Raw genomic sequence first — 25,886 nt, forward strand, 5'->3', positions numbered from 1 at the left:
TGTAGCGATCGTGACCGTGACATTTGGTGAAAAAAATCATCATGGCGCTGCTGTGCCAGCCAGCGAACACGCGCTCTGCTGGCCAGCGGGGGCCAAGCCACAAGAGGAGGGCCCTTCCTCCTGAGTGGTGGGTCCTTCATCAGCCCCACTTTAGGAACCTCTGAACAAATGAGCAGCACAAAGTGGGGGAGGGGGAGTGAAATGGCAATTCTTGGCTTTCTTATTCTTTATGCTTCAGACACGGCATTTTCTCAATGAAGTTAAAAAAAAAAAAAAGTCATACACATTCCTGGGTTTGACAGAAGACTTCAAGATCCAAGTAGTGGTGCTTATAGAAGGGGAGATAAAACAATCCCCCACCTTTAACTAACAGCTTCATTGGGATATAATTCATGTTATAAAAGTTACTCCTTGAAAGTATGCAATTCCCTGATCAGTATGTTCATAGAGCTGTACAACCAGCACCATAGTCTAATTTTGGAGCATTTTTATTACCCTCTAAAGAAACCCATACTCATTAACGCTCATTCTACACTCTCTCCCCTCTCCTTGGACACTGGCAAACTGATCTATTTTCTATCTCTGTGGATTTGCTTAGTCTGGGTATTTCATATAAATGGAATCATAAAATATGTCATCTTTTGTGACTGGCTTCTTTCACTGAGCAAAATGTTTTCAAGGTTCATCCATGTGGCAGCATGCATCAGTCACTCTATCCCTTTTTATTACTGAATAATAGTCCACTGTATGGAAACACTCCACTTTGTCCATTCATCAGCCGTGGACATGTTGATTGTTTCCACTCTGGGGCTGTTATGAGTAATGCTGCTGTGACCATCTGTACTCAAGCTTCTGGGCAGACACATGTCTTCGGTTCTCTTGAATACGTAGCTAGGAGGGGGACTGCTGGTCATATGATGAAGCTCTGTTTTCCATTTTGAGGAAATGCTAAAATATTCTCCAAAGTGGCTGTCCTCCCTATTCATTCTTAAATGATTTTCATTAGTTATGAATGTTTTCCTGGGAAAAAGTCCTCAGATGTCCTCATGCTGAAGACCATTCTGGAAGGTCTTCTCTGGAAGGTCTTTTCTGTGTCACCTGAAATCATGTGAAAGCTCTTCAGGGCTTTACCTTTTCATTTTCTTTCCCCCAGGCCTTCATTACTGGCTGAGAATCAGAACATGCCCCAGGGATAGTTTTTCTCCCTTACTCGCTGGCACATTAGTTTGGTAAGAGCTGTCACATGGAGGCTGATATCAGACTAAAATGCATTCTCCATGGGAAATGCGGGGGGCTTCTGTTTCTAGTGGTTAGGTGGTCTAGGTACTAGAGAGACTCTCCCACTGAAACTAAAATGCTCAATAAGGTATTTTAAAGGATGCTTTAAGTTGCATCAATAACTGACCATTTGGTAAGAGATACTCAGAATCAATGATATAAATGAAAGTGGGAACCAGGAAGATAAGCGGCACACTGAAGGTAGCGTTTGCCTTAAGGGTATTTGGTGAGCTAGACAAACTTAAGCTCCAGTTCCCAAAGCCTTCCAGTGCATGACAGATATGAGAAGTCTAGGGTCCACCTGAGGTGAAGTGCGTAAGAAGGGACTCCCCCCGCAGGAAGTCTGGAACCCTCGAAGGCTAAACAAGCAGTGTAACATGAACAAGATACACTTTCTGCTTCAGAAACTATAAGGACAACTATCTCTATCAAAACAGTGCTGAGCAGGCGGAGGGGATTCCCTCTGATAGTATACAATAAACTGGCCCTCACATAAGTCTGCAAAACAACTTTCTTTTATCGGACTGGTCAAAACCCATCCAACCATCAATTTAAAGTGGTCCCTAGCTTGTACTCTCTTCTAGCACCTTGTAGAATCAACTGTAAGTCAACCTTGAAAGGGCCCATTTTCAACAAAGAACTCTCAGAAATAAGGCTCCAAGACAGTTAAGCTCACAATTAAAAAAAAAAAAATACAAGTAAACCAAGTACCAAGAGTAAGAATCAGCAGAGACAGAGTTAGACACTATATTTAGATCCACCAAAACTTCAGATACTGGAATTACTGGTGCGCAATAGAAAGGAAGTGTATTTAACATGTCTGCACAATATGAAAGGGTGAAAAATGAAAAAACAATGAGGCTACAGCTGTAAATTACACACCATCACCATTTCATTGCCCTCTTAAAAAAACCCAGAAAACTGGAAGCAAGTGGGGTGCAGTTAAGACTGAGAGCTTTACAGCAATTATTTATAACAGTGAAGATATGGAAACAACCCAGTGCCCACTGACAGATGAATGGAGAGAGGAGACATGCTGTGTGTATGTGTGTACATGCATATACATACAAACATATATATAAAATGGAATACTGCTCAGCCATAAAAAGAATGAAATAGTACCATCTGCAGCAACATGAATGGACCTACAGACCGTCATATTAAGTGCACTAAGTCAGGCAGAGGAAGGCAAATACATATCACCTATATGTGGAATCTAAAAAAAAAAACACATACACAAATGAATTTATTTATTAAAAAATAGAGCCACAGACATAGAAAACAAATTTAGGTTACCTAAGGGGGAAAGTGGTGCAGGGATAAATTAGGATTTGGGGGTTAATATACACACACTGCTACATGTAAAATAGATAATCAGTAGGAAAATTCTGAAAGATGGGAATACCATCTGACCTGCCTCTTGAGAAATCTGTATGCAGGTCAGGAAGCAACAGTTAGAACTGGACATGGAACAACAGACGGGTTCCAAATAGGAAAAGGAGTACGTCAAGGCTGTATATTGTCACCCTGCTTATTTAACTTATGTGCAGAGTACATCATGAGAAACACTGGGCTGGAAGAAGCACAAGCTGGAATCAAGATTGCCGGGAGAAATATCAATAACCTCAGATATGCAGATGACACCACCCTTATGGCAGAAAGTGAAGAGGAACTCAAAAGCCTCTTGATGAAAGTGAAAGAGGAGAGTGAAAAAGTTGGCTTAAAGCTCAACATTCAGAAAATGAAGATCATGGCATCTGGTCCCATCACTTCATGGCAAATAGATGGGAAACAGTAGAAACAGTGTCAGACTTTATTTTTTTGGGCTCCAAAATCACTGCAGATGGTGACTGCAGCCATGAAATTAAAAGACGCTTACTCCTTGGAAGGAAAGTTATGACCAACCTAGATAGCATATTCAAAAGCAGAGACATTACTTTGCCTACAAAGGTCTGTCTAGTCAAGGCTATGGTTTTTCCTGTGGTCATGTATGGATGTGAGAGTTGGACTGTGAAGAAAGCTGAGTGTCGAAGAATTGATGCTTTTGAACTGTGGTGTTGGAGAAGACTCTTGAGAGTCCCTTGGACTGCAAGGAGATCCAACCAGTCCATTCTAAAGGAGATCAGTCCTGGGTGTTCTTTGGGAGGAATGATGCTAAAGCTGAAACTCCAGTACTTTGGCCACCTCATGTGAAGAGTTGACTCACTGGAAAAGACTCTGATGCTGGGAGGGATTGGGGGCAGGAGGAGAAGGGGACGACAGAGGATGAGATAGCTGGATGGCATCACCGACTCGATGGACGTGAGTCTGAGTGAACTCCGGGAGTTGATGATGGACAGGGAGGCCTGGCGTGCTGCGATTCACGGGGTCGCAAAGAGTCGGACATGACTGAGTGACTGAACTGAACTGAACTGAAGGACCTACTGTAGAGCACAGGGATCTCTACTCAATACTCTCTAATAACCTATATGAGAAAAGAATCTGAAAAAGAATGGACGTATGTATAACTGAATCACTCTGCTGTATATCTGAAACTAACACAACATTGTAAATCAGCTATATGCCAATATAAAACAAAAATTTAAAAAAAAATGTGCAAGTTGGAGGTCTCTGTTTTGCTTTTCTATTTATTTAAAACCCCAGAATACTGGCTGTGGTGGCCGTAGTCTTCTGCCCTCCTGTTGTGCTGTTCTTGGGTAGTCCAAGTAGACAGATGGGGAGAGGAACCAGACATGAGATTAACGGAACTAAACAACTTGCCTTAACGTGAGAAGACTCCGTGTGCGCCAGTGCTTTGGACAATACTCTGAAAATTTACCCCAATTTAAGTCTAAATTGGAAAAGATATCTCAGTTGTGTATCTGGCTGCCTTTAAGAACCTTCTGGGTTCTAGAAAATAATCTCCTTAAAGCAAAGGAAAACTTAAATTTGTCACACAACCAGTCTCAATCAAGTACTTCAAATATTCAGGAGAAACACAACAGAGAAGCCCCTCGACACAAAAGACAGAGATGTATTAAATGCCATCGACACACCTGTTTTCCTTATTTCTGTGCTGGCAGCCTGGCAGGAGGCTGCCTGTGTTCTGCCCACCTAAAATTAAAATTCCCTTCTGTCTCCACTAAGAACCATATCCTCTGCTTTCTCAATTAAACTGTTTACAAGGTGGCACAGGAGCGTTTCAAGAGAAGGTGGTAAATAAATGTTGGTTCATCTTTGCCCACGGCATCTCTTTTAGTCAAAGGATGCTCCATGCAGGGGATAGGCTGTACCTCAAAGCCAGAGGAGCGTGGGGTGCAGGGGGGAATGGGGAGGGGGGGCAGAGCTGCCTCACTTTCCGGGCAGTGAGGGACAGACCTGGTCACACGCCATGTTTCATGCCTGCAGTACCGCCAGCTCTCAAGCACCAAGCAGGCCAAAGAGGTGGTGAGCATGGCCAGCCAGCAGGTGAAACAGCCACGCGACCCATCAGAGCCATGTGTATGTGACCCCACATGGCAACTCGGTTCCGGGCCTTCTGAGGACAAGCTGGGAGGGGTGAGGGTGCTGGAGAGGGAGGGGGACCGGGGCCAGCTCAGGAGCAGAGAGGGCCCCTGATGCAGTTTCTGTGGAAGGAACCAGAGCCCTCTGAGGTTTCTGAGGCTACACGCTGGCACGGCCCCTGGAAAAGCCTGAGCTAGCCCTGATGGCCTCATCCCCCTTTCCCTGGACTGTGAGCAGGGACACAGAGGAGGTGCGGCTTCCTTCTTATTCTCTGCATGAGGCGGGGTGACAAGCAATCTGGAGGGAGGCCGACTGCTCAATGGACAGAATGCGGCTCTTCCCCCTTTCACAGATTCCATATCCAGCCAGAGAAGTAGAAAAGTGGCCATTTGGGGCACCAGCCTCTGACACTGACCACGTCTGCACCATCCTTCCTAAATGAAGGGGAACCTTCTCTCCTTTGTTTTATGGGCGCCCTGGCAAGTCCTGTCTCCAGTACTTGGTCCCAGAGATGATCATGCTTCCTAGGAACCCAGTGCCTCCATCTCCACCTGTGAACCCTCTCCCCACTCTTCCTGGACTGCAAGATTTTTTTAACTGTTAATTTTGTATTGGGGTATAGCCAATTAGCAAACAATGCTGTGAACAGAGAAGGGACTCAAGTGTACATACACATACACATGTATCCATTCTCTCTACAAACCCCTGCCCATCCATGCTGCCACATAACACTGGGCAGAGTTCCACGGTGGACCACAAGAGTTTCAAAAAGCTACAATGAAACGACATCAACAGAAGACACCAAGAATCTGCCTTCGGCATATGTGCAAGACACTGAAAGCTCAGTAGCTTTGTGGTTTAGGAAACACAACAACTGCAAACACAAGGAACCCTGCCTGCGCTGACCAGACGCACTCGGGACAGCCGAGCCTGCAGTCGCTGCTCTGCGTCACACAGCGCTGATGCTCCGAAGGGGGCAGAGTGGTGAAGTGGTGACAAGGGCCCCTCTGTCGTTAGCTCATCACAACCCGAGGGGGAGCCCGGCACCTCCTCTCCCGTGGGGCCTAGTTACTCCACAATAACCACACCTCTTACTTCCATTTCTTCCCTAAAAGGATTTTTCAGGGGGAGGGATGGGGAGAGGAGAGATGACAGGGTGGGAGGAGGCTGTTTGCCTTAGAAAAGGACATTGAAAGCTGCTGCGGTGTTCTGATCTCAGTGCCCAGCCATCTGTAATGCGCAGGCCCATTACCCCACAAACACCCGCATCATCTTCTTCCTTCACTAACCCGCTTCCAACTCACAAGGAGCTCAGTCAGCAACCTGGCTTGTGCCACGCTGGGACAGACAAGTTCTGCAGATGGGCCAGGGGAAGCCTCCGCGTCTGAAGGACTGGCTAGAGGAAGAAGTCCCTTGCAGGGACTCTGAGCCCCTTTTGAGGCGTTACTCTATGACAGGGGACGTCTCCAAAGATGAGAGAGTGGTATGGGAATGGACGTGGGCAGTATCATCCCCTCTGTGCCCACAAAGGTCCCACCGTTTCCTCGCTTTAGTTTCATCTTCAGTGCTCCCTGGGGCCGTCACTGGGGGGCGCCACTAAGAAAGCATGTACTCCAGGGTTGCCAGCCAGCTGCGCACCTCCTCACCTCACCTCATCTCCAGGGTCCTCCACTCTCCGTAAAGAGGGACATAAGAGTGACGGTGTCATTTGGGGCCATAAACTTAAACAGGTTTATATAAACTCCAGTCCACCTGGATCAAACAAAAATGGAGCAAAGGAAAGGACAAATTGGACCTGCTTTCTTATCTAGTGATATTTTGCTCATGAATCACCAAACTAAAAGCACACCTTTCTTGTAGCTGGCCTCAGGTATTTGCCTTTTTTTTACAGATGATCATGGACACAGCTTGAAAAAAATTCATGGTGATTTCAACCTGAAATATAATTCTAGGTGCCCAGGAGCTCCTGCTTTTGAACGTTTCCTGGGGCGGCAGGAGCGGTGACCCCTCAGCCATGGTTAACAGCCTGTGTTTCCTCAGCAGGTCACTTGACCTTGCAGGCTTCCGTTTCCTTGTGTGGATCACAGAGGGAGGCACCTTCATGAATGAATGCTCTTAAAGATTCCAGGTGCTTGTGAAACGGGTCAGATTACTGTTTGACCAGGCTCTAGAGAGGAAACATGAGGAACACAGATTTCTGTAGAAAGCAAGTCCCTGGGAGGGTCCTGGAAGACCTGTCTGGATGCTGGTCTTAGGACGTCCTGCAAAGAGGCAGCTTTCCCTGAGGATAATACGAGCACATGGCTGGCAAGAGGCTACCCAGCAGAGTCCAAGGTCTGAGATGCTGTGAACCACCCGTCAGCTACTTGCATGGTTTCCTTGGGAAATGACTGACCACAGAGCACATGCTCAGTATACTGCCTGAAAAAAAGCCACCACTCATCAAGGGCTTTACCCTCAGTGATGATAGCTATAAGGAAATGGGTCCGGTCAAAGTTACCATGCTCTCTTTACTCCCACGTGGCCATTCTGTCTTTGATAAGCAGGGTGTGTTGATTCTGTGACCTCAAATCAAGTTTGAAGTTCACAGCCAACTTCTTCAGTGAAGTCCCAGAGTAGAAAGAAGGAAGGAAAGGCTCTACTCCCTGCATTTATAGTCTAATATTTTTAGGAACAGTGGGGAGGTATTTGCTTTCCAAAGTCAAATGTTCAGAGAAAAAAATATCACTGGGGCTTATTCCAGGTTTAACCAATTTCTTATTGTTCAGAGGAGCAGAATTTAGTGTCATTCCAAAATAATCATCTTCCCCATATGATACTTTAATGCTGTCTTAAAAAGCAATAGCATACATTATATACACATTCCCTCGATAGTTCAGTAAATGTAGAAATGGACAATTCGATTTCACAGTGGAGAAACTAAACAAAGATGAAATGACTTGCTTTAAGTCACAGCCTTCCAGCTCTTGGTCAAGATGGCTACGTATTCTAAATGGAAGTGAAACTGTAGTTCCTCTATTGCATTCTTTTAACTATTTTTTTAAACCTCTGCACCGGGCATGAATTTTTTATGGTTTCTAGCCCTAGACATGTACATTCTTGTCTTGCGCATGATATGAATACCTTTCTGTCTCAAATCCTTCACAGCCTCCCCAGTCCTGTGGGTCTTAGTGGTAGAGGTGTTCCCTCTCTTCAGGGCGCCCAGTCCACTCACTGAGCATCCTCTCTGCTCTGTGCCCTGTCCTGTATGTGAGTGTCTAACCCAGTGCTAGGCGACAGCTCGGAAGGTGGGATGGGGACGGGGTCTCACACATGGTGCTGTTTCAGGCACCAGAGAAGAGGGTTTGAGTCCTTCCCTCCAGACTCCTTCCCCCTTCAGTCCATCAGTTTTTGCCTCTCTTCGGCCTTTCATCACCTCTGTTCCACCTCCTCTTAAGTCTAGAAATATGTCTTTCTCCATCGTAAAATTTCTCCTTCTATTGACCCTTCTAGACTTAAAAAAAATCACTACACTGCAGGAAGATGTCATCTATAAACACACAGCTCCTGGCTCCAGTCTCATGCCCCTTCTCACGGCCTCCAGAACTGTGACATCCTTTCCACTATCACAGTGAACCAACCACTCGGGGTGGGAGGTGAACTGCCCGCCCCTGGCTGAACTCAAACACCTCTTCTCCGCCCTCATCTCGATCTCCTTCCTGCTTGAAACTCCCGCGCTTGGTTCCCTGAAACCACGCTTCCTCAGGGCTCCCTTCCCACCACGTGGCTCCTCCCCTCTGCCCCGCAAACACAGGCGAGGGTCAGGGCTTCACCCCCCAGCCTGCTGCTCTGCTGTGCTTCCAGCTCGATGGTCCCCCTCAAGACCACACTGACACCTGCCCACCTCTGCAGCTGCTCTGGGACAAGCTCAAGGGTCAGGGACCCTGCTTGTGGGATGTATTTACACGACATACCAGTTCACGCGTGCCATTGCTCAGCGTGCCTGAGTACGGAGCACCTTCCGCCTCAAGCTCCGCCTGCTCCCGACCGCCCTCTCTCTGCTGATGAGGATGCTGCGTTGCTGGTCCCCATACTTGGCACACTTCCGTCCGCACCTCTTTCCCTCTGCTCCCTCACATCCAGTCAGCACCCAAGCCTCGCTGACACCCCTGCGCTCAGAGTCCTCACCTGGCTCTTTACCGCCTGCAAGAGGAAGTCCCAGCTTCTCAGCCACGGCTTCCAGGGCTCTCCCTCTCTCCCTGGTTCCTATTTCTTGTCTATCTCACGCTGGTGAAAAGGGAGATGGATTTCCATTTGCTGACAGAATGCCTTTTCTGTATTTTCTCACACCTGACACATCTGATAAATCTTCCATTTCTACCTCAGAAAGCTTAACTCATCTTAAAGTTCTGGCTCCAGTGCTGACTCTCCTGTTAAAAGTCACCCATTAAGACAGGATCTTTCCCGTCACTCACACCGTGGACCTTATCTGATTACCGCTCTTCCACAGGAAGAATCCAAGTTGGGGCATCCTGCTTGTTTTGTGCATGTGGCCACTGCATCCAGTTTATGGGACTAAGCCACCTATGAAAGTAGCATTTATATTTTGCTGCTTTTAAGTCTTAAAGCACAGGCCTTAGGTCATAAACTTCTGAGAAGTTGTGACTAAAAGTGTTGTTGCTTTTCCATCTAATACAAAACACAGGCAATCCATACACGCTTTTACCAGTGGCAGTGGTGATACCAAGGTTATGTCAGACAGTGGGAGAGAGAGTCTGGGGTCGGGCGGGGGGGAGGGTCTCACCGAGTGCTTGTGTTGTGCAGCAGACACGCCTCTGAGCTCACACATGCCTCACAAGGGCCCCACACACGATGCCTGGGACCGTGCAAGGCAACGTTTATGCTGAATCATGGACACAGCATGGTCTCCAGAGCCTCTAAAGCAGGGAACAAAAGCCCCTATCTCAAATACTGAGAACGTGCACCCCAAACAAAGGAAGAGCAAGTCCTAAGCGAAGCCACAGCTCTATGAACGCACAACAGGGAGCGTCTGCGCACCCAGGGTCAGACTTGCAGAAAGTCAAGCTCTGCAGCAAAGGGGAGGACCGTATCTACTGCCACCCCCTGGGCCGGGCAGCTTTTGTAAGCGTTAGCTCAGCGCTATGAAGACACTGTGCGGGGAAAAGGGAACTTCACCCAGTGGGGGTATGTGGGTGTTGGAGGAAAACAGAGAGAAAATCAACTGGACACGGTGACCGATTAAGGACAGTGGACCACAGGCTGGCTGAGACGGTCCCACAGGGGCTAAGGATGGGTCAGCGAGAGAAAGAGGGTGTCTCCAAGTGGCAAGAACAGGTTTGTGGAAGAATGGCTGGCTTTAGTCTTCCCGAGCTTGTGGCATCACTGCAGCAGCCTGAAGGACGGCCTCTCCCAGAGCCTGCTGTCTGTCTGTCCTTCTCTCCTGTCCCTCCAGGCTTCACCGACTGTCCCTTGCATGCAATGGACCGGAGGGGTGGCACAGGTCCAACCCCTTCTCATGGACTTGCCTGGCCAAGCTCTCAGAAGGCAGGGGAATTCAGGTTAAATCAACCTCTTCCAAACGAGGCGAGCTCTCGTGTGACACACGTGTGAGGACCCTTGGGGGAAGGAGAGGGGGAAGCCTCTCGCGACACTGAAGGGCTCTGGGATGACTCGGAGGATGACTTCTGAGTCCCCACCACTCAGCCAGCCTGGTAACGCTGGTGGATGACACACCACTCGCCAGCCCTTCTTACGTGAGGAGCCAGGGCAGGTCTGAATCTCACAGGAACATGAGATTCATCTCCCTCAAGGAGTCCGCGAGGAAGTGTCCCCCTGTCCCTGGGACGCAGTGTCTGTTGCAGCCTCTGAGGAGGAGGCCATGTCTCCAAGGTGGGAAAAGACGCTGCCTAAACTCCACAGCAAAAACTCAGGGGAAAGCCAATGGTGGGAATGGGAGAATGTGCCCAAGTATTTAAAAATGCGCTTTACCCTTGAAAGAAATGATCTGTTAGCCTGAAGTGTGCACTTGACTGAATGCACTTACAGAAAGATTACAGAATTTTAAAACATTTTTAAAAAAGAAAGTAGAAGGTCAGCAGGATGATGTACACAGACATGACGTTAGGCTTTGGACAGAGAACGCCAGAGAGATGCTCGCAAGTGGGAATGCTGACGCGTATGTCCACGCTCTCAGAACCGCAGGCCAAGGCAACAGACCCACAAGCCGGGCAGACATTAGTATCTTTAAGACCCAGCCACACGCCTTACACTTTATCCCTTTCTACCAATACTGAGACTCATGCCTCAACAACAGGTTCGAAATGGGGTAAGAAGAAATGACCCAAGAATTAATTAAATACATAGGAGACCGTAGTAAACAAAAGGGAAAATTATCATACCAAAATAAAAGACAAGAAAACACGATTAAATCAGGTTTCAAAAGACCCATAAGAAATGCATAAAAGGCATAATAATGCATTTACCTGGTTTTTATTCTTTCCTGATTTTTTAATTTTACTCCTTACCATCTGATAACTGCATGAAACACTTATTCCAACCAAGGGCCACTGAGACTATTTTCATGTTTATTGCAAGGCCAGGAGTCAAAGAAACCTATATTTATTGCCTAAAGGGATCTTTTTTTAACAAAAAAATAATGCTTAATCTTTCATGTTTTAAAGCATAGACTGTTTAAAATCATTCGTAATAATGCTTAGGGAGTTTGTTCCTGGGTGTACAGAACTGAAATGATACATTTACAATTGTTAAAAAATGAGTAGTTTGTGGGTGCTGAGCTGTCCCTGTACTTCTGAGATGGATTTGTCTGAAGCACAAGAGATGTCTCAAGAACAGTTGAACCAAAACCTGGGCAGGCCGGTAGATGAAGCTCTGCTTTCCGTTTGAATGAACTGGCTGGTTATGCATGGTTCAACAGAAAGCCCCCCCGCCCCTCTTTTTTTAAAAAATTATTTAAAAAAAAAACACAAAAAACACACTGGTCTTGGGACTAGCATTCCATCCCTTTTATTTCCTGGGAAATTGCTCTGATGAAGTGGAGAGTCATGAATTGTTACTAACCATGTTTTCTGTGACTTTGAAGAGTCCCTGATGGAAATAAGACAAATAATTTACTTTCACTTAAACACCAGATTTTCTTAGTTACACTTAAGATAAATAATTGAAATGTAGATTTAAATTGCTTCTGCTGCCCACATTTCAGGACTCTAATGAAACATTTTCAGCTCTTATGCAAAGCTCTGCTCAACACAGAAGAGAGAAACCCATCTCCCTGACACAGTGCTTGGCAGGATTTCTGGTTGGGCCGGATGCCATGTGAAGAGCAAAGGGAAGGATGCCTGGCTGGGGTTGGAAGAAAGAAAATACATCTCAGGACACGTTTTCCCTTTCATTCAGGTCTCAGGAAAAAAGCTGAAAATGGCCAAGTATGTTTCAAGTTTCCTTACATACTCTTCCTAGGCTGTTCGAGTGTTCTGCATTTTAAGAAGGTCACTACGTCCTCGCATTCCTGACCGTACTGGATGGAATGAATATGGATCCGCAGACATGGACCTCACCTCTCACTGTTTCCTCAGGATGGCGTCACGCCAGTCCTCCTCCTCCTCCTCGCAGCCTATTCCTGCTCGGTCCTCTGCCTTAACACCCCTGCCCTGGATCATCACCTTCCTCAGGTTTCTGCTCAAACGCCACCTTTCAGAAGGGGAAAGCCTCCTTCCACCCCCTCTCCCCATCTTATTCTGCCTGCAAAGATCGCAGCGTTTGCCTGGCATACACACGGCACCTGTGACCGCTCCCTGTTTGGATTCCCGGAACAGACAGGAGGCCCCCGGGGGCGGGAGTGTGTCCTGCTCCTGGCTGTGTCCCCAGCACCCAGGCCAGGGCCTAAGGCTACACAGTCACTTGAGAGCACTAGCTATCAATTACAGTATCAACGCTGATGAGCTGACAGACGCTTTTGCACTTGGCTTCCTAAACCCATGAGCCTTCTACTAAAGGAGAACAAAATGGTGGAATGTTAATTCCGATTGCCTGGAACCAAGGCACATTCCCAACCCAGCTATCACAATGGAAGAATGTATTTTCATAAAGTTGAATGAAGCTTCCCAAGCAAACAACAGGCCACATACCCTTCACCAAGATGTCCATTTATGATACTGGTCGCTTCTGGAACAGGAGAATAATTTCAATGTAGTGACAATGTTAAACTCTTTAAAGCCTGGTGAACCGAATAGCAGACTGCCTCCTTGCCATGTAAGGAAGAGTCTTTACGGGAAAAAGTGTTCTTTTTTTCCCTGCCTTGTTATCAATGATGTGGTTTCTTCTTTTTACTCTCAATAAAAGGGAGTCAGCCATAGTTGGAAAAATTACAATCATCTATTTCTGCCAAATTAAAGTTAATAGTGTTTTCTCTTAAAAAAAAAAAAAGACCTAATCCTTTTCCTTTTTATATAAACAAATAAAACACCCCTCAGATCCTGAGAAGTGTTTAGTTTTTTCACTCCAAATAAAATATAGTTAAAAATATCAGTTAAAAATGCTGACAAATGGTCTATGTATATAAAACCATATACAGTGTTTTTTTTTTTTAAATTTTATTGGGCTAAAAATTTTTATAGTTGATTTACAATACTGTATTAGTTTCAGGTATTCAGACTGCTGTTTTAATATAATCTTTTCACAGTCCTCACAGGGAGATGTTTCTTTCTTTCTTTTTTTTTGGCCTCACAGCATGCAAGATCTTGGTTCCCCGGCCAGGGGTCAAACCAGAACCCCACGTAGTGGAAGCACAGAGTCTTAACCACCGGACTGTCGGGGAAGCCCAAGATGGTTAATTCTTATTTTTCTTATTTAGCAAAACACTCTTCAGTCTAATTTCTAAAACAAGGACACTAGTGAGGTCAAATACTTGTGTTTTTAAGAAAAAAAAAAAAAATCACTATTATTTTCATAAGGGAGAATACACTATGTCAAAAACACATATTTCTTTAAAAGGATATATTTAAATAACCAGTTTATGTTTTGCATTAGTTATAGCTTAATCTCTTGAAAAAATTACAAAGTTGATTTTTCAGGAGCATTGTCTGTTGTGTGGAACGAGGCCCACATGTTGTCATGGTGTGTTTTTGAAGACATTTCAAGAATGAAGGCAACATCCCACATGCTGTTGCTCTGAGATGAGGTGATAGATACACTGTCCAGCCTCTCCTCAACATCTCTTAAGTTTCTCCCTCAACACTGAACTCAGAAGGAAATGAGTTAGAAACGCAGTGTTCAGTAACAAATTAAGGGCTGTGGGGCGTCTCTCCTCCCTGGAGGCGGTTGCCTGAAGAAGGCTGGTCTACTGGGCACTGTAGTGTTCCTTCTCTATTCTTCTAGGAGAAAACCCTGCATTGTTACAGAGAAGTGTAGGGGCCCATTAGCTCATCTTTTCCGAGTGGCCAATAGAGGGCCGTGGGGTTGTTAGTTAGAAAGGGGCCTGGATGTTGTCCAGGCCAGCGCCTCCGCGTACCAGAGCAGAAGGTGAGATCATCCATCAAGGCCCAGAAAACCCAGAGAGGAAGGCAAGCCAGCAAAACACTTTTTAAAAAACAAATCCTGGTGTCTAAGCAACCACATTTGGTCTGGCTCATATGAAAAAGAAAACAGCATCTGCCTTTGAATAAGGCAACAGAATTTCTAAGGAGGGGGGAAAGAAAACCTCACTTTAAATGACATGGCCCAGAAGGGGACCACAGAGGAGCAACAAAAACAGTCCCCTCTGGACCTCCTCGCTGAAAACCACAAGTAAAGGATGAAGCTGGTGTGAAATATCACAGATGATGATTCGGGGTTTTGAGTTTTAACAGGGAATTCTTAAATTGCTAAAAACAAACCACCACCACAAAACCAGGAGAAAAGAGCATTCCTGAGGGACTGAGGCGCCTTGTCACTGGGCAACTTCACCAGGATGGAAGGGACGGCACAATTTTCAAACAGAAGGAATGTGTGAGAATTCCCTCACAAAGTTTTTCTTCTCATTTTATCCTTGGAAGATAAAAATGCACATGCTCAAACTTTTGTTTCTTTAAAGGGTAACTGCACACCTATGTTCATAACAGCACTATTCATAGTAGCCAAGACCCAGAAACAGCCCAAATGCCCACTGCCGGCTGAATGGATAAACAAGACGTGGTGCATGTATACAACAGAACAGTACTCAGCCATTAAAAAAAAAAAAAAAGCCATCTGCAGCAATATCAACTAGAGATTATCATACCAAGTGTAGTAAGTCAGACAAGATGCAACTAGAGGTTATCATACTTTGTCAGTCAGACAAAGACAAAGACCACATGCTGCCACTTCTGTGTGGAATCTAAATTAGGGCATAAACGAACTTACCCATGAAACAGAGACAGACTCATGACACAGCGAACAGACCTGTGGCTACCAGGAGGGGAGCAGGGCGGGAATGAACTGAGTTTGGAATTGGCAGATGCAAACTGTTTTGTATAGAACGGATAAGCAATGCGGTCCTTCTGTACAGCACAGGGAACTACATTCAAAATCCAGGCATAATCCGTAATGGAAAATATAAAAAAGAATGTCGACGTATGTATAACTGAGTCACTTTGCTGTGCAGCAGAAATGAACACAACGCTGTAAATGAACTCTATTTCAATAAAGACACGTTAAAAAGACAAATAAAGTAAAGCAGTAACTAAGTCCCGTGCCTGGCAGGGTCTGGGCATGTCCACCCTGCACCTGGCCCTGCCCCCGCGTCCTGTCTCCCAGCGGCAGGGCCACCCCTTACCGGGACTGGTGAGAGCTCCCAGGGCGCTGCTCGTGGTGGACAGAGGATTTGCATTGGTGGTGGTAGCTGAGGTCTGGGCTGCGGCTGCAGCCGCCGCCAGCGTGGCCAGGTTCTGTAACTGTAAAGCATTCATGCCTGCAGCGGGGGAGAGAGAGGGCACGTCAGCAGCAGGCCCACTTGACCCGTTTCCCAAAAGAGAGGGCAGGCGATGAGCACCGAGGGCCCTGGGGCTGGCACACTCACCCAGCTGCCCTGAGGACTCGTGCGGTACCACATGTCCCGTACCAGCCCAGGACCCTCTGCCCAACTGCCCCTTCCTGGGCGGCACAGCTCAGCACAAAAAACAAGCAAGAGGTTTCCGTGTGGACCATGCACGGCAGGGCCTTCCACTGTGAGGCTGTCACCTGGAGGGAGGGCTTCAGGGTACACTCTCCATCCTTAAACTCGACAGGTGTGCATTCGGGGCATGACAGAAGAAATGATGCTTTATTGCTCTGAAGTTACACTGATCTGTATTCCAGGATCTGTTAAGCTGTGTGACTCTGGACAGATTTCTTAACCTCTCTGATTCTTGCTTCCTGAATGAGTAGTAACAGTTACTTACGTCCTCACTCATGTGGTTGTTGTGCAGATTAAATAACTCAATGATTGAAGTGACTCAGCACAGTGACTGGCATGACATAAGCCCCCCAAATTATCAGCAACTACTGTGAGTGTCCCTGTCATTATAGACCCCCAAACTTCTCTCTCTCGGTTTATTCAGGAACTCAAATAATATTTGCTGAGGAAAAGAATGAAGAAAAATGGCAGTGCTGTAATATTTTTATTTGCAATATCTGTATTTTAAATATATCTGTATCTCAAAGAGGAACTATTTACTAGAATGAATTGCGGGCTAATGAAAATCAAGAAAAGAATGGAGAGAAACAAAACTCTGCTGACAGGTCTGGGGGAACTGGCCAGGCACAGACTCCATGCCTGAGTCCCCAGAGGTTCAGAGATTCTCTACACTCAGTCTTTTTTCCATGATTCATTTCTCCATCATGTACATTTGAGAAGCAGGCAACAGCAGTTCTTTCCTCATACAGTGGAATTTTGCATAGAAAGATAATGAAGTTATCAGCCTCCTTTTACCTTTTTCTCATGTCTCAAATCCAGGCATTTGATACACGTCTACATAGTGAATCCAACCCGCTTTTCAGACAGTGGCCTGACGACAGGGCTGGGGGATGGGAGATGGAGGAGGGGCAAGAGAACATTCTAGGAACATGCCTGCTGGAGGCCCTCAGCCACCGTGTGGAGCCTCAGCTGGACTCAGAGCCAGGCTCTCTTACCCACCCTGCTCCTCCACCCCAGATGCCTTCGTCAGGACTCAATCCTATCAGGAAAGAGTTCCTCAGGTCCATACTGCGATCTGGGCTCTCATTTTGCTCACAGTGATACTCAGGCTCCTTCTGGGAGGCATCCAGCCCTGGTGGCTTAGGGAGAAAGCCAGCACCTGCTTTGCAAACCCACATGGGTCCTGGGGATGCTGGGAACAGGACAAGGCACCAATGGCATCCTGCCAGCGTGAAAACGTTGCTCCATCGAGCACGTGCCACTGGGGACAAAGCTCTGCCCCCCCTTGGGTCAGGGGTCAGGCAGGGGGGTGCTGACGGGACCCTGCGAAGGGAAAGCGCAGGGCCTATTTTTTCAGGTTTGCCTGAGGAAAACAGAGCTGGGGGAACATGAACTGAGCACAGACCTCCCTGGGGTCCCCTGGGCGTGGCTCCTGAAAGCGGCTGACCACACGCTGGCTTGTGTGCCTAGGGGCTGGGCTTAGGGGGATGCTGCGGGGTGGGATGAAGTGCACCAGCATGGACCTGCCTGGTCCCCGCGGCCCCTCTGACATGCTCAGGATGTAACGCAGACGACCAGACACCGGCACGGACAGACGGCTGTGCACACGAGGAGGGCTGAGCACCGATGTTAGTCTGCACATCTGGCCACGGGTAACCATCAGCCGAGCACCCTCCTTAGCCTGCATTTCCCAGGACACCTGCTCTGACCCGCACTGCGGAACCGCGGCCTGGTGCTGGGGTGGAGGAGCTCAGCCTGCTCCTCCGGGTCAGAGCCTTGCAGGCCCTCCCGACACTGAGGCTCTTCCCCTTGGAGGGTGACTGACGGGTTGCGTCCAGTGGCACCTTTACTCGTTACCTGTCATCCTCCGGCTCGCTATCTAACTCCCAACGCATTCATCGCAGCCTGCTTCCACATTACAGACACTAAGCTCCTTGAGGACAAAGCTGTTGTCTCAATTGCTTTCAAGCCCACCTACACACACACAGAGCCCTGTTCATTCACAGTAGGTGAAAAATGGGGCCACAGGAGATGAATGAACAGGGCAACCAACAGCATGAAATGTTCCCACGCTGCTATACAGAGCATTGTCTACAGACCCAAACGAGGTTTTTCTTGTTTGTTCTTCGTTCTTCAGTATTTACAACAGCTTCAAATATTGACTATTTCCCTCAGTCGTTAATTAATCCATTCTGCAAATATTTATTAGGTCTGTGCGTTTTCTTCTTCTCACCCACCAACACTCGGCGTTGCCCTGGAGTCCAGCCCACCATCCTTGGGTTCTGTGTCCCCCCCCCCCCGTCCTCCCCGGATGTCCCCTTACCCCCTCACCCCAAGGGGCTGCCCTGCCTCCACTGTGAAGGCCAGGTTCTGGGGTGCCACACTGGGAGCGGCCAGCTCTGTTCAACCACCGACCGCTATGGAGCAGAACACGGACCCTAGCAAAGCAGATATGAAGGTGGGGAGGAGAGGCGTCGCGACCCCAGCATCAGAGCGTTTGGGGCGAGGAGGTCGGGCTTAGGTGGAGAGAAGCAGAGGCAGGAGGACCTGCAGGTGCTGCCCAGCTCGCCAGCTGTCAGCACGCGGCCACGACAGGCCAGACCCCAGGCCCTGGGCCGAGAACTAAGCCTCCCATCCGAGTGGAGCGGAGCCAGGGACTGCGGGAAATTCTGTTTCTGGAAATAAGACTCGGACCCAGAAGCTCATTCTCACGAAATGTCCTAAAAGGGCTGCGAGTCCTGGTAGAAAACCATCGAACGACAGCTTGGCGACAGTGATTGGGAGGAATCGAGAAATCCGAGCTCAGGAATGACAGCACAGAGACTGGATCAAAGAACACAGCTCCCCCCATCCCAACACCCTCCCGCTGCCACCGACCCTGAACCATGATGCATATACAGTCAAGCCAGACATTCTCCGAGAACATCGGAGCTGCCGGCTGACACAGGGCAGGGGCCATGCCGAGGCCAGCCCTAGGAACCTGGGGGCAGTGGGCATGAGGGACGTGACGGGCGCTCCTGTCCACCTCCCGGGGGCAACACACAGCTGTTCCCTGCAATGTCCTTCTGTCCAGCCAGGCAGTGGCCTGAAGCCTGTTCCCCAGACCGTCCCTCCAGCAAGAAAGCCTCCTAGCGGGGACACCCCGGCCCCACGGCTGGCATCGGCACGTCGCAGGGACACGCGTGGGGTGCAGGGAGAGCCCTGGACACCGGTGGGGCAGGATCCCGCTGTCTTCACAGCAGGCGTGCAGGCCCCCAGGGACAGACGCTTTGGCTCTTCTTGCCCCTGGCACTCCCATAACCAGAGGGTCTCACCTGCAGTGTAGACATCTCCCCTCCCGTTCAGGGCAGGGGCTTGGGGGCCTGGCGGCCCCGCTGCTGGTGGGAAAGGCCTCGGACCCCAGCTAGGAAGGCAGCTCAGGAGGCTCCGAGGGGACGCACCCCGAGCTCCGTCCTCTGCCTGGTGAACTGCACAGACTTCCCGGTACCAGCATCTTTCTAGACCTCCAGCTGCTGCAGGCTTAGTCCCCCACGGACAGTCAGTCCTGGCCACCCCGTCCCCGCTCCGGCTGTCTGAAAGGGGGTGTTGCTTCTGCTGATGTTGAACTCACATGTCTGGTTCTTTCTCCATAATTTTCTGTTTTCTGTGTGTGTGTTTAAGGACCCTGTCCGGTCCTTCTCAGTTCCTTTCTCCACCCCCCAGGGCCCCCCATCTCATCTCCGGTCTCCGGTCTCCTATACAAAAATCCTCAAAGGGCATGGGATGGGGGAGGTGTGGCCCGGGTGGGGTGGGGGTGGGGGGTGGTGGGTGGGCGAGGTGATGCTGTTTCTGGTTGGCGAACAGCTCTTCCTTGAGAAGAGAACCACCCTCTTTTAACCTCACAAAGCACTCTGCTCGGGTGGGCATCCCTCAAACCAGGGGCAAATAATCTGAGCGATGAGAAATGCCAAACACTGAGATAAGTTTTAGGAAATCCAACAATGTGCCAAGATGGCTGGGGGCGGAAAAAGTTGGGCATACAGGGGTTCCACTTTTCCCTCATTACTCTGGAAAAGACAACCCTTCTCCAAACGAGGAAAGTATGTACCAAAGACTGCACACTGTGCCTACTTGAAACTGAAGGTTTAAAAAAAAAAAAAATTATTTATAAGGAGAAGGGCATGAAAATTTAATTGAATGTTCACCTTAGGTAATTCTGTGTCTTATTGTTCAGAGCAATTACCATAAATCTGCATTTCAATAAGCGAGAACAGATGTCAGTTGTTACCAGCGCTTGCCAATCAGGTCTGTTAGAAAGTGACAGATGGGTGGTTATGGAGCATTCTCGCATTCTCCTAAGGACTATTAGCAGGGAGTGCAGGGTGTGGAGGAGGGGAGGCTGGGCTCTGGGAAGAACCTGGGGCCTTTGTGGGTCCAGTCTGCACACCTCCCAAGTGTCTCCCCAATGCGAGGTCCAGTTTTGGCCAAAGTCTTCCCTCTTCTCCGCTCGTCACAGACACGCTGAGACCGTCTTTGCTCTGAGCCGGATCTCCGACCAGTACAGAAGTTGCTATGTGGTTCTTTCAGACAGATACTTGCCCGCTATGATTTCCCTCTGACGTTGGAAACTTAGGCCAGAGATTCTGAAAGCGAATTACTACATGCTTCTGACTGTCGGAAGTCAAGCGAAGCAGTTTTCCCTTTGTCTGTCATCAGATCCTCTTTTTAGGCCACCGCTTCATAATCTCTGCAATTGCTTACTAACAAGCCCCCCCACCCTAGAAAAACATTTCCTCTAGCAGAAAACCACCCCCTGATAAATCTGTGACGCTGTCCAGAATGAAAGGAGGTTTTCCTGCGGCCGACACTGGATTGCTTCTCTTGGAGCAGTTTTGGGGTTCTTGTGCATTGTTCACTGACGGCTCAGATTTGCTTCTTGGCTGGTCTCTTCATTCGTCTGAGTGATTCCATACCTGGATTTGTGGACGCGCGGTGCACTGAGTGACGGCCGGGGGCGGGGGAGGTGACAGGGAGCTCAGGCCAGTTTGAAATGCAGATCCGCCATTTCTTACCTTGGTGACTCTGGGCAAGTTTGTTCATTAACTTCTCTCACCCTCAGTTGCCCCACCTGTGGAATGCGATGCTAAGAGTCCCTATGTCACAGAGCTGCTGCAATATGTGGGAATGCTGTATCCTAATCCACGTAACACCACTTCCTCGTCCTTTTCCTACTGCGGTTTTTCCAACTGTTACGTAGTAACCGGTGGTGGTGTTCTCCTTGGCGTGCTGTAAAGTGTGAGGATGAACCCCAGGATTATTTCAAGGTGCTCTGTGAAAAGCAAACTGGTGTAATACTACCCTCATTTTTCTAACATTATGCTTTTTTCAGATGATCGTTGTTATAAAGAAACGGAAGACCGAAAAACCAGTTTCCCCTTATTCTTTCTTTTCTGGAAAAATCCAGACTCTTGGCCTGAACTCAGACCCCAAGTTAGGGAGATTTCAGAAATTCATGGAAAAATTATCACAGTTTGAGTGGGAAATGGACAAATTTTTATCACAAGTGATAAGAGGGAAAGTAGAATCAATCAACTTGAAGGATGCACAAAAAATAAAAAGGATGCACATAAAAGCAGTCAGCTTATAAAGATTACAGCCTTACTGTTATATTCTCTGCTTTTTATATGTCAGATTTAGGAAAGGTTCCCTTTCATAAAATCATAAAACACTTCTGAAGTTACTTTTAATTTGAAAGGAAAAAATTTTTTTTTTTTAAGAATAAGTATATCGTTGATGTCTCATTTGATTTTATTGATGTAACTACTTTAGAAACCTGTCACCTAATTTTTGTTGTTGTTTTGTTTTGTTTTTTTTTTTCCCCCTTTTCCAGCTTTATTTTCTCCTCAAACAGAAAATGTTTCCTCATTCAGATGAGACATTCTAGACTGTGGTGAGACACCTCAGTTTCCTGTAGGACAGACCCTGTTTTCAGAGCTGTTCACAACACAGTATCACTGCTTTCCCAGATGACATTCACCGTCTGTGGACGGTGCTCTCAGCTGCAGTACTCGAGTCTGCCACGTGGAGTTGGCTCTCTGGACATGAACGTGGGTCCTCCCAGGTGGTTCTAGTGGTAAAGAACCCACCTACCAATGCAGGAGACATGAGAGATGCAAGTTCAATCTCTGGGCTGGGAAGATGCCCTGGAGGAGAAAATGGCCAGCCACCCACTGCAGTATTCCTGCCTGGAGAATCCCATGGATGGAGGAGCCTGGTGGGCTACAGCCCATGGGGTCACAAAAGAGTCGGACACGACTGAGCGACTGGGCACTGCTCTCGCTCTTCCACAGCCTCACTCGCTTACAGGTGCTGTGGCCCCAGGAGGGGTCTGGGATGAGGCACCTCTTGGTGAGAGCGTGGTGAGAACCACACTCATGTGTAACACGCAGGACACTGTACCCACTTGCTGACCCCAAACCTTCCACAACTCATTCTTCTTTCTTTGGTTCTTAACTTTTATTTATTTTTTTAACAAGTCATTCTTAAAGATACTGCTGTTAGTTTATGGAACGGTTTGTGGCTTAGATGTCCAGCTAAAGTCAAATTTCTTAATTCAAAAACCAGGCATTTCACTTAAGTTTCATTGGGACTGTATGCAGAACGTAAATTTGCACCTGCCAAATAATAAATTTACTCACTTGTCAGCAGCCCCAAAACAGTCCACAAATGCCGCTTAGAGGAGGCCACACCCTCTCAGCGTCGATGCTTCAAGAGAATTCACAGGTGAGGGAGGAGGGGAAGGAAGTGAAGGTTTTTAGGGAAACGGGGAAGAGGGGCCCCCTCCCACAATTCAGTGTGTGGGGGAACCTTCTTCCACGAAAGGACCCCCATGACCCCTCTGCTTTCCAGGATGGGTTTAGGTGACTGACGGTGAGAAAAGCCCTACTTTGGGGAGACAATGAAAGAGCCGGGGGCCACAGAACTTGGTTGAAAAAAAAAATACCATAATGTTTCCTGATTTTCCATAGGAATGAAGGGCACCTGTTACAGAAATGGCGAAGCAGAAGAACCCTGACACCCCCATGCTCAGTCCTCACTACTCAAGGTGACAGCAGAAAATGGGACACTCGGCCTTTGACTGCACAGCCTGGGCAGCCTTGGTGCTGGATTTCACACTGAAGGTTCAAGAAAGGGGTATTTTGGAAGGCCGAGTGCATTTACAGACTGACTTTAAATTAGCCATCTGCGCCACACACCTTCTAAGGTGACTCCCAGGTACCCTCCATTGATAAATGAGTGCGCGGTGCACACACGCCAACATCCTGACCCGAGCTGGTGCGTCGCGGGCTCACGGCCTAATGAAGAGTGGCAGGGCACCCTGTCCACGGGAGAGACACGCCTGGCAGCAGCCTCGGGACCCAGTGACCTTCTCTGCATAATTTAACCACGGCAATGGGAGAGCCTGAGGCTTCCTCTAAGGGAAGACTCTTAATTCTGAATTTGGGGGCAGGGGGTTCCAACTGATTAGAAGAAAAATCCTGCCTTGGTGGAAAACACGATGCATCTTGACATTTCTTTCAGAGTGTGCAATCCGGAGGTTTTCTCTTTTTTAAAAATGTAGAAAACTCCCTGAATATTTAAGTTCTGTCTCTCCAGCCCCCTTTCACAGAACTAAAAATAAATCAACCGTTCAAGGAGATACTTAGCTCCGAGGCCAGCTTTCTCAACTGTGTTCATTAACATTCTGCTGAATGATTTCACTACTTTTTATTTTAACATCTATTTTTTCTAATAATCCCAAAGCTGTTTTATGACAGAATAGATGGGAGGTGCCTGCAGATTTAAAGGGCCACGAGTAACTGAGCGCTGCTCTTACTGCAGGCCAGTCCACCCTGTCAGAAAGGTCACAGTTTAGCCCCAGGGGCCACCACGGAAGGCGGGGCTGACCACCACAGGACGCACAGGAGGAGGGATCTGAGTGTGCTCATGCCAAGTCTCTCCAGTTCCGTTCAAAGTGACACAAGGAGAAGAAAAATAATAACACAGGCTATGGATTCAGGAGAAAAAGAGAAAAAAGGAGTTTTCACAGTGACAGATAAAGAAATCAGGCTTAGAGTCTGCATGTCCTGGGTTAATCTCACTGACTCAGGGTGTCACTGATGGAAGCAACTGGGCTTGCCTCTAATATGCCAACAATCTGTTCTCCTCGCCCACTCTCCTCGACGTTTTTGGAATTGAGGAAGAAGCTTCCTGACTGTTCCTCGCGGCAGGTTACTGGCCCCTATGTCCTGATTCACCGCAGGGGTCAGGGTATCAGCCTGGAAGGTGATTCAGCGGGAACCACCTTTCACTAATCACTGCTCCTAGGTCACTACCAACACAACTCATTATCAAAAGAAAACCTTCAGGGGCTGGCTTTCACATTCAGTCCCACTGTGATTCCCACCCCACCCCCCACCTTGCCCCCCTCCTCCCCACAACGAAGATTTCCACTTTCCCATAAAAGCTTCTGATGCACAATTCTATCAGCTCAGATTCTTTTAAATTAAAAAAAATAAAAAATAAAAAAAAGGCACCCCTGTTAATTGTGGTTATCAAGGGACTGAAATGGTATCAGTCAGAGATAGGTCTGCAAGCCTGGCTTTCATTATGGAGGACAAAACATTTTTATTGACTGCCTGTTATTAAAATTTTAGAGGGACGTCAATCATGGTGGCTGCCCTGGATACACGACTCTTGCTGGAAATCCGCCCCCTCCCCCTTCCCCACCTTCCAGCAGTCAAACCCTTTAAGAAAAAATAAACACAATTCTGGAGGGTAAAAGAACCTGCCTGCAATGTGGGAGGACCTGGGTTCGATCTCTGGGTCCGGAAGATCCCCTGGAGAAGGAAATGGCAACCCACTCCAGTATGCTGGCCTGGAGAATCTCATGGACAGAAGTGCCTGGTGGGCTACAGTCCATGGGGTTGCAAACAGACACAACTGAGTGACTAACACTTTCCACTTTCTGGAGGGTACTATGCAGGAATTCTCAGCCCCCAATTTTCTTGTTATATAACTGTTGGAGATGCCAGGGATAGAAAATCAACTTCTGAGCAGCTTACTCTAAGGTTTAACACCTAAGCCAACAGGACAGATTTGTGGTTCTTTCCCCCGTCTTCTTCACCCTCTGAACCCATCCCAAATTCAGACAACAGAGCGGTCCAAAGGCCAGGCAGGCCTCATGACTTACCCGCCATCTGCTGAATGCCACTGAATGCACCCAGGTTGCTGGAGGAGGTGGCCTGCTGCAGAAGCTGAAAAAAAAAAAAACACCAAAAAGAGAGAAACGTGCTGTCAAAAAGAAATGCAGCTGAGGACAAAGGAACTTGCCACGTCCACAGGGGCACATCCAGTTCCCTTTACATTCAAATAGTCAGCTACTGCTGCCTCTTAACGGGCTAAAGGTTCCCAGTGTTGGAGCCATAAATCCATATTAATGTCTAATCTCTATTAAGTAACCAGACACCGGGGAGACTCAATAACGTCACTGCCTTAAACAATTCATCAATTTACAATTTTTAACAACCAGGTGTTAAATCTATGGAATCCAACATGGCGTGACTAATGCTATCTCTCTGGAGCTTAGTAGTTCTCGTAACTCATCTCTGTCAATCAGGGTCCAACCCTGGGTCTCCTCCGCTTTCCTTCACAGCTCCCTGTCCTACAACCTTCATTAGGAACGCACAGATTCGCCGACTCCTGGACGAAGAGAAAAACGGCTGAGACACCTACAGAGAGAAATGTATCTATTCACAGCTCCACAGCTACAGTCTATCCTACATAACTGTAGGATAAAGACAATGGTCAACCATTTTAAGGTGGACTTTGTGGGCACAGAGGAACATACTATTTGTCAAAACTTAGAACTATCTGGTGCTATATACCCTGATGCTATTATTAGAAATATATCAGCATCTTCTAAAAAGAAATGAAGACAGCTGTGAAAAGGTCTCTGCAT

General features: G+C 47.7%; 1 protein-coding gene across 17 annotated transcripts in view; it reads right to left on the reverse strand.

Moving 5' to 3' along the window:
* CELF2 (CUGBP Elav-like family member 2) overlaps positions 1 to 25,886 on the reverse strand; it is a 565,824-nt gene that overhangs the window by 20,828 nt on the left and 519,110 nt on the right. For all 17 annotated transcript variants that reach the window (XM_025264691.3, XM_025264694.3, XM_044928249.2 and 14 more), the window contains 2 exons: positions 25,119 to 25,182; positions 15,569 to 15,703 (listed from right to left, as the gene is read on the reverse strand). In XM_025264691.3, coding sequence (XP_025120476.1) covers positions 15,569 to 15,703; positions 25,119 to 25,182 — 199 coding nt within the window. The remainder of the gene's footprint in view (positions 1 to 15,568; positions 15,704 to 25,118; positions 25,183 to 25,886) is intronic.

The sequence above is a fragment of the Bubalus bubalis genome, chromosome 14, assembly GCF_019923935.1.
Source record: "Bubalus bubalis isolate 160015118507 breed Murrah chromosome 14, NDDB_SH_1, whole genome shotgun sequence".
NCBI classification, from domain to species: domain Eukaryota; kingdom Metazoa; phylum Chordata; class Mammalia; order Artiodactyla; family Bovidae; genus Bubalus; species Bubalus bubalis.